At 38.7% G+C, this 9,491-nt stretch overlaps 1 protein-coding gene across 1 annotated transcript in view; it reads left to right on the plus strand.

The window, feature by feature from the left end:
• Positions 1–8,967, plus strand: part of TANC1 (tetratricopeptide repeat, ankyrin repeat and coiled-coil containing 1) — a 212,861-nt gene extending 203,894 nt beyond the window's left edge. The window contains 4 exon segments of the mRNA XM_048869537.2: positions 1,641–1,732; positions 3,859–4,005; positions 4,803–4,903; positions 6,173–8,967. Coding sequence (XP_048725494.2) covers positions 1,641–1,732; positions 3,859–4,005; positions 4,803–4,903; positions 6,173–7,607 — 1,775 coding nt within the window. The 3' untranslated portion in view covers positions 7,608–8,967.
• The last annotated feature ends 524 nt before the right edge of the window (positions 8,968–9,491 follow it).

The following is a 9,491-nucleotide window of genomic DNA, read 5'->3' on the forward strand; positions in this document are numbered from 1 at the left end:
TGGCTTACTGACTGCCCTACTGGAAGTTTGTCAATTTTACTCTCTCCCTGTAGGCAGAAAGTGAAATTGAGCCTTCCAGGCAGGCAGTTGGGGAGCTGTCATTTTGATTTTTTCCCAGCAGAAAACAGAAATTTTTGCATGGGAAAATTTCTAATTGTGCAAAAGGGGATTTTTCATTTGGAAATCATCTTCAGCCTGCCCTACTTGCTTCTAGCTTCTTTTCATAATGTTTTGGTTCTAATAAAAGATTCCACTTTCATAAACTTTTGGGGCTTCCATTAATTTAAATAGTTGTATAATAGGTATTTAGCATATGAAAATCTTTTCCAGATGTTAACTCACTGCATAGCTCAAGAGCTAGGTGATCAAAGCACTTTGGACACTTCTTTTCAGGTGATTGCCACATGTCTTAAAGCCAATGAATCTGTACCAGGCTTGCTGGTCAGTTGCATGAAATATATGTAGTGTGTTAAGCAAGCAATCATTTGTTTGTTCCCACTTCTGTATTTCCCTTCTTAACACTTTGAACCTTGGCTGTAGCAGGAGGCTGTAAAGCCTCAAGAAAGCAAACTGGTACTAATGGTCAAGAAGGGGCTTTTCCCTTTAATACATACAGAAGACATGATGGTATGGTAAAGATTTTATCCACATTTATTTGGAATAGGGCATACTAGTGGCTAGACATGAATTATGAAGTCATCCCAAAAGGGTACCAATAAAGCTGTTTATACCACACTGTAGGAGAATGTTCTGAAAAACGACTTTAGAACTGTTTCAGAGGTTATTTAAAATTGTATTGATATTATTTTTAATCTTCCATCTGCGAAACCAGGTGCCTTACTCTGCAGTTAGGATTCAGAGGATAGAAATAATTTTTAGAGGTTTTTAAAGTTACAGTCTAAAATAGCTTTTCTATACACACTACTGTTCTGATTTTAAGGTTCCATATCTCACTATCTACTAGGATGGGCTAGAATCAAAAACCTTATATCTCTGTTATAGGGAGAGGTGAGATTACTGGCCTTCTAATAATATAAAGGCCCTGTTTTTAGCCCTCATGGATTAAGGCATGAAATCCAGAACTGATAATATTCAATCCTTGACTCATGAGATGTTTATCTTTTCTGAGGAGAAATTCCATGTTTGGGTTTGGTGTTAAATTACAGCTGTTTGAAAATGCTCAAAGATTTGGAAATTAACAGTTCTGGGGGCAACGGATTAGAGGGCAGAGTACAGGTGAAGTTGTCAGATGCATGAGGAATACAATTAATTAATAGCTCTAATTTATCCTGTGGTTCAACAGTTAATTATGTGGCTATTACTACTGTGTGTTTCTGTATGTGATTGCTACTGAGTCTGGGGCACCTTTAAACCACAGTGAAGGAAAGCATCCTTATTTAGGACTGCACTTAAACACATGCTTCAGTGTTTTCCTGAAGTGGGATCTAAAGCGGGGCAAACACACTTTGAACAATTAATACCAGGCTTCTGTATGTATAAACATTTCTACAATCATTCATCACTTGTGGAATATCCACTGAACTTTTTGAGTGTGAAACTATGTTGGAAACAAGCCCTTAGGTTTTTTCTAGTAATATCAGAAATGTCCTTTGAAAAATATATAACATTTTAACTTGCAGGAAATGCAGCGTGGGCAATGGCCACTTCTAAACCTGATATTCTGATTATTCTACTGCAGAAGTTGATGGAAGAAGGAAACATAATGTACAAAGTAGGTAGATTCTTAATTTCATTGCTAACTGTGAATGTTGTAAGTGTGCTATTACTCAAAGGTAGGTAATGATTGTTAAAACACCTGCTGCTTTGTCTTTAAGAAAATATTGCTAATAAGTTATATGCAAGCCCCTTCCCTCATGTTGTGGGGCATGGGAACCAAGGAGCTTTGAGAGTAAATATCCTTCCCCTGTAAGAGAGAAATTGATTGGGAACACTCAGATCTTGGAAAAAAATGGATAAGAGGATTTGACCTGGATTTCCTTTACTATGTATCAAGTTGTTCATTGAAATATTGGTAATATTTAGTTATTCCCTAAGATAGCAGGAAGCTAATGTGAAGAGATCCTATTGAATTAGGTAAGAACAAGGTACATAAAGCATCGAGTGTATCCTTTTGTTGAGATACTTCTCTGTATGTCATTTGTTTAAATATGAATTGAGCAAACTGTAGCATGTTTGATAAATGCTTTTCTCTGGAGAGGTATTGCTTCACAAGAACTGGATTGGAAATATCTTAAATTGTGCGACATTCTTTCTGTATTTTGTTTGTGTAACACAGCTTCCATGGGTATTACATGGGCATCACTCAAAGGCCATTTTAGGCATGGGATTTGAAATCCAGTGGGTCACTCCTTGGAAGGACTGCAAACGTCTGCCCCTTTATCTTTATTGCTACTCTGCATCTGCAAAAACCAGAAAAAAATGTGAGAGGCTCCTTATGACCTAAATTAATGTATTTCAAACCCATTTTATTTTTATATATTTTCAGGGGTTGTTATTTTAAAGGTGTAACTGATCCTAGGGGAAGGGCTGATCTTGTGTTTTTTAATTTTTGTATTTGTTTTACTGATTTGTGTTGTCTTTTGTGCACTATGGCCTAAGCCTAGTGAACTCAAATTCAAAGCTTCATTGGTATACAGTGTTCATGGCTAAGAGTTCTCTCCCTGATGCCTTCATGAGGCTGTAGTAGCATATATTTAAGGCAATTACATTAGTCTTCCCTGCTCCTTTAATTGCTTTCCTTTATAGCCTAAATTACCAAAAGTGATGGTTTTGAGGCACCCAACTTGAGGCATCTTAAAAGAGCTTGATTTTCAGAAAGAATTGAGTGTACAGTCTCTGAAAATCAGGTCCCAATCAAGTATCTCAAGTTGGGTGCCTAAAAATTGATGTACCCACAATCACTAGTCTCTTTTGAAAACGTAGGCCTATTTTTATAAACAGACACACCATGAGAGAACTTATAAAACAAGTTTATTATTTAGTCTAACCCAAAGTACAAAGCAAAGGTTTATTAAAACAAGAAATTAACTATAAAATATTTTTTAAAAAGAAAAATACTTCAGTTTTATAAATTAAAACCATTGCTAGCCCTTATCTAAATTCTGCTTCTGTAAGAAGTGTTAGTAGCATCTTCTCATAGACATTTGTCTAACCACATAGATGTTCTCTGAATATCTTTTGGATTCTTTTAGAATTTCCAATACTTTGAAATTTTTTGGTAGTCACTGGAGAAGGTTAGCTTCACTTTTCAATCTCTCTTAGGCAATTCAAGATGTCCCCGCTTCCCTCCCCCTGAAATTCCTTCCCTCCACCCCCCAGCAAATCACACAGCAGCAAGACATCTTCATCGTTTCACTTCCAGCTCCTAAATGAATTTGGGAGGTGTTGGAATCTACATTTGTATGTTGTTCTGGATATAGGCTGTCCTTCCTCTGAGTTTATCCTGAGATTTTACAGGTAGGCACCCCCCTAATAAAAGGTGTGGCTTAAAGGCATCATCTGGCCTTTAGAGTTTTGCTATTAAGACTGTAAGCCAATTGTTCAATTGCCCTTTGTAAAACTGTTCGACATCAAATACCAGACCAAGAAGTTGTGTTATCAACAAGACCTTACATGTCTGAAGAACTCTGCTTTGGCACCAGTTGTACATAATTTAAATGTAAATATTTGAGTAACTATCCCTGTTTTGAAAAAAATATATACTTATTTGTAAATACAAAATTTATAAAAATAGACTCCATTTGAAGAGCATCTATTTAGCAAACATCAAATAGGAATGATTACTATTGAGGAATTTACAAATCCAACTTCTAAAGCTCTTGTGTTCTAAACCTATAGAAAGGGAAGATGAAAGAAGCAGCTCAGCGATATCAGTATGCCTTAAGGAAGTTTCCTCGGGAAGGGTTTGGAGAAGAAATGAAAGCTTTCAATGAACTAAGAGTTTCCCTGTATTTAAACCTGTCACGGTGTCGCAGAAAAACAAATGTAAGTTCTTATTGTTGATCTGTTGCTCATATACTTGGAATACTGGAAACCTCAATGAAGCTCAAACCCCATAGATGTATAAATGGCTAGTATGCTGTCCTTGCACCATGATGCTCTTGTGATTCTTGCTCTTCCTGCTGAGGTAAAGGAGAGGCAGGAAAAGCTACCATTGGGAGGATGTACAGAATACCCCTGTGGTACTAGCATGAAGTGAGGGACAAGGAGAGAGGGGAAAACCATACAGGTGGGCAGATTACCTGTTACTCTAGAAGTGATTGCTAGTGTCACGGGTCACTGCACATGTAAGTGGTGGGACCCCTTCCTTCCCAACCTCGAGTATTAGTAAACTCTTTATCCACAGTTATTTCAGCCATCATCTACTGATTTTGTGCCCTATGTTGCCACAACCAATGGGACTCTTCATGAAGTAAAAAAGTACTCAGTACTACATGGGCAAAATTGACCAGCATAGCTATTCCAGAATAACTGCCCTGCTTTTATTCTGGAATAGAGTGTTGACATGGGGGGCTATAACAGAATAGTTATTCTGGAATCGGTATGCTGGACAACTTCCCTGTGTAGACAAGCCTTAGGGATGGCAGAATAAGGTCCATCCTGATCCCTTTTTTTAACCCTCCAACTTTCCTTTTGCCAATTTAAATAGTGCTGTCTGAAGTGGCTAGTCTATGGGAGCTCTCGAGATTGTTTCTGGTAGTGTCTGCAACTAACGTGCATGTAACATTTAAAAAATATTTATGTCACTGTATACATTGAAAATATAATTGCTATTAAATTAGGACTTTGGCATGGCAGAAGAGTTTGCTACCAAGGCACTTGATCTGAAACCCAAATCCTATGAAGCCTATTATGCTAGAGCAAGAGCCAAGAGAAACAGCAGGTACTGTCTGTGACTGTGTCTATACACACAGATCTTTGTTTTATAACATTTTTAAACAGCTAATTTTCAGGTAAATTTAAGGTGCTTTAAGTTAGATATACTTGCAAATTCTTTGTTCCCTTTTCTTCTTTTCCATTTGTGTTTGTTAATTTTGTTCGGAGTTAAGTGAATTTAATGCAAGTGAAAGGTGCTAGGTAGGCAGCATATTAAACACAGTTGTTTCTGGAATTCCTGATGACATTTGTTTAAATAATGATGGTCAGAGTGAGTAAATGTTCAGTTTTGGTATCTGCCTTTTTATAAATGACTGTAAATTAAGCTGTATTCCCTTCTATCCTAGCCTTTTCCATAGACCAAAAGCCCTCTGTGGGGTTTGGCTTGATGTTGACAAGCCCACCCCCTGGACTGAGCCAGCAGTAATCCATCAGCATTCCTTGCAGGGTACCAAAACTAGCTAACTGGATGGGTCAGCAGTAAAACCCTGGAACTATAATAGGTGACAGAATGTAAGAGGACAAGAAGCTGTTGAATGAGCAGCAGTCCAAGATGTAAGGAAGAGCAGGGCAGGGAAGTAGGTGTCAGCTGTTGGTAGTACTCCTGGGGGCATTCTGCACAAAAATTTTTTAAAAATCTGTGCACAATATTTTAAAATTCTGCAGATGTTATTTGTCAAATAAATGTGGAAGCTCCAACATGGCATTGGGGAGCACAGGCCACTGGCCGCACAAAGGTGGGAGATCACTGTGCAGGTGTGTCTCTCTTCCTCTCCCTCTTCCCCCCCGGGAGATGGCCTCAACAGTGAGGCTGCACCCAAACCTGACACAACACAAGGACTGGGACTGCCCCAGAAACAGCCCAGGGCCCTGCCCCTCCATGCCAGGTGTGGGCAGGAAGGCTCAGCAAGGCAGGATCCAAGTGTGGAGGGACTCAGTGTGGGGGTATCTGGGTGTGGGTTGAGGGGATTCAGTGAGTGGCAATTTGGTTGTGGGCGGCGGATCTGGGTGCGGGGGAGATCTGGATGCACAGGGGCTCGCTGGGGGGTTCTGAGGATTCCCTAATTTCCTACCACGACCACATCAAATAGCAGATACTGATAAAAGACAATAGATCAAAGGACTGCCTTGATGGGTAATAGAGATGACAGCCAGTACCTAATGGTGGAAGTTTAATTGCCCAAAGTTGTATTAATTTTTTTTCTTTTAGAGGGACAAGGTGAGTGAGGGGTTCTTTTGCAATAGTTTACTTTTATTTATTTTTTCCTTCACGCAGACAGTTTCTTACAGCTCTTGCTGACCTACGTGAAGCCATAAAATTGTGCCCCAGTAATCAAGAAATCAAAAGGCTCCTAGCTAGAGTAGAAGAGGAGTGCAAACAGTTTCAGAGAACACAGCAACAAAAGCAGCAGTCTCCACAGCCAGCACAGCAGAATGAGTCTGACAATGAGGAGGTTCTTGTCCAAGGAGTGAATGATCATTTCAATCTTGAAGAGAGAAAAGAAGAATTTCCACACCATGATGACCCCTTTCCATCTTCACAGAGGCTGCAGCGTTCCCAGACAGCTTCTCCCTACAGCAGAACCCTTCAAGAAGGCCTTCAGCAGAAAGCCAGACCCATGTCCCCCCAGAAGAAAAACGGGAGTAAATATCTGAGAGAACCAGGGTTGATCATGCAACCTACAAAGCAAGCACAGATTGTGAAAACTAACCAGCATTTGAACTCCATTCAGCCTGGATCAAGAACTGGAGCTACGCTGTGTAGTGCAAAGTCACAGTCTCCTTTTCAGCATCTTCCCCCAAATGCTATGCCAGCCCGACACCCTGGAAATCTAACCAATAAAAGTCAGCATTTAGACGGGCCAAACATTTCAGCATCTGGAAGCATTCCTACAGGTTTCAGCTCTGGACTGTACCATGAAAAGTTAGCATCCAACCAGTGTCCCCATTTACAGGATGGTGAGAGTGTCTCTTCTCACTCTTTCACAAGCAAGGCCAAAACCACTGATAGGCTTACTGTCCTTGCACTTTCAGTCAGGGAGAAAGCATCTCCAATTCAAGGAATTCAAATGAATTGCAGTGAAGCAAGGCAGCAAGGCTCTGTAACTAGTGTCATCTCTTCTGGCTCTCCATCTAGCAGCATGATCATTTCCAGCTCAACCAACAGTTTAACTTCAAGCAGCAGCTTTTCAGATAGTGTGAAAGGGTTAGGGCCAGATGTTCGAATCAAGGAAAATAAAGTTAGTCAAGTTCAGAGTGGTACGACTGAACACAGACCTCGGAATACACCATTTATGGGGATCATGGATAAGACAGCAAGGTTCCAGCAGCAGAGTAATCAAACCAATCGCACTTGGCATTGTCAGACATCTGAAGGGTTACTAACAGATGCTTTTGGTGGGTTTGTTCAATCTTCAAACTGTGAGCAATTCTCTGCCAGACAGACAGGTGGATACAGTAATCAGACTAAAACTTCCTCTCCTGCTATTGCCCTGGGAGAAAATATCCAAAATGGAATGCAGCATAAAGAACTTGAGGAGCTCAAGTGCCAAATGCCTGCCCACTGTCAAGATACCAGGACATCTAAAACTGTTCCTCATTTGTATCCAGGTGCTATATCTGAACAGCAGTTTCATGTTAATAAGGAAGGTCATCTAAGTCCTGTCACTTCTGCAAAACCAAAGCGATCATTCATAGAGTCTAATGTATGAATATATCATTTTATATAATAATAAACTGGTTGCAAAACTTAGCACATAACAGCATATTGATTACTTACGTTAATCACTACTATAGGGCTGTTTCATCATAGAATATTGTTTCTCCATAACATATTGATTATCTGGCCACTTTTCTAATTATGAGTAAGTTATCCGTGTTGGCCAGTATTATTCATAGAAATATGGGATACAACCACTTTCTTAAGAAGCTATTCATACCACCATGGAACAAGAATATTAACTGGAATGTCAAATGTAACTAGAAATGCATTTACATGGTTAGCTAAGATTGTGAATGCACCAAACTGGGACTTTGAAAGAAGAAAAATAATTTACTTTTCATTATATTCCATCCTTATTGTAAGACTTGTAACATTTTCCTCTTATATAGGGCTTTAATCTTGGCTTCTGATTGTATTAAAAGTCATCACTTGCATAATAATTATAACTATGCCTCCTTCTAGTAATGCTTGATTCCAACAAAGTTATGAGGGTAAATACACAGTATGTAACATCCAGATCTGTAAATGACTGTTTTCTTATAAAAAAGATATAGTATTTCATTAGTTTTCTAGAGGGATTTAATTGGGATGCATGATGTAAATTTAGGAACTTTAAGTCACTTGTATATGAGTAAACTTTAAGCAGCTATGTTTTGACATGTAAATATGATATTTTTAATTACTGCAAGAAACCAAGTAAAATCCAGTAAATTACAGCAACAGATTTGCATGCATTTTTTTAAAAAGCTTCAACCATACTGGTTATTGCACTGAATATTATATTATGGCATGTTAACAGTATACCAGTAACCGCACTTTATATAGTTTACCTAAAACATCTTTGAGGTGCTACCTTAATACAGAATGATGTATTGTACATTCACAAAGAAGAGGTACAGGAATTAAATACTTTATAGAAAAAATTTTATAGGAAGCCTGATGTATTATTTTGAGACTATTAAGATGAAAATTTGAGGAAAAGGGTAGGTGTGCATTTGCTTTGTAGGATGGGGTTGAAATTTTTTTTTCCAGAGCTTGGGAGGAAAAAAGTTCTATATTTGCAAGAATGTTTTCAAAATGAATAGTTGTAATGACATTCCTCTGTGTAATAAAGGTTTGTTTTGTACAAGTTGGAATTTTCAACTTTTATTCCCATGTACAGTATGTATGCACATTGTAAAACAACCTTACACATTTTTACAAATTCCTTAGGAGTTTGCATTATTACACCCTAGCTTATTTATTGTTTACTGTTCCTTTGATATTTGTACAAGTCTTGTTCTCTTCTTCTATAGTTCTTTTTGCACTGCTACTGTATTTTTCCTTATGAAATAAAGACTATTAATATAGTGGGTTGAGAGGTGCACTCTTATTTTGTGTATTGTGGTACTGGTATAAAACCACCAACAGATGCACAGAAATTAAATTGATGTGTATGTAGTACAGTTATAGAAAAAGGTCTGTTTAGTAACTGCATTATATGATTCTCCCCACCCTGTATTTTTCCTCTGAGGTCTGTATAGCTTCATCAGTATCTTCTGAGGGTAAATACTGATGACTGAGAACTGGAGAATATGCAGAATGATCTTTTGAAGGTGAAAGACTTGTCTCGATTGCCATCAGCTTCTCCAGTACAGTAGAAACTCAAAGCTATGAACACCAGTTAAGGACTGATGGTCAACCAGCCACCATGGGGGAGTAAGCTATCAGGCAGCAGTGGAGACGACAAACCCCCAAACAAAAAAACCAGCAAATTCTGTACTGTACTGTGCCTGTATTGCATCTTAAAGGTAGGCACATCTGGGCTGCCTGTTGCCACCCACCTCCATGCACCCACCTCCAGCCACTTACATGTAGGAGGTGGTGAATGCTG

This window comes from Caretta caretta, chromosome 11 (genome assembly GCF_965140235.1).
Source record: "Caretta caretta isolate rCarCar2 chromosome 11, rCarCar1.hap1, whole genome shotgun sequence".
Taxonomy (NCBI): Eukaryota; Metazoa; Chordata; order Testudines; family Cheloniidae; genus Caretta; species Caretta caretta.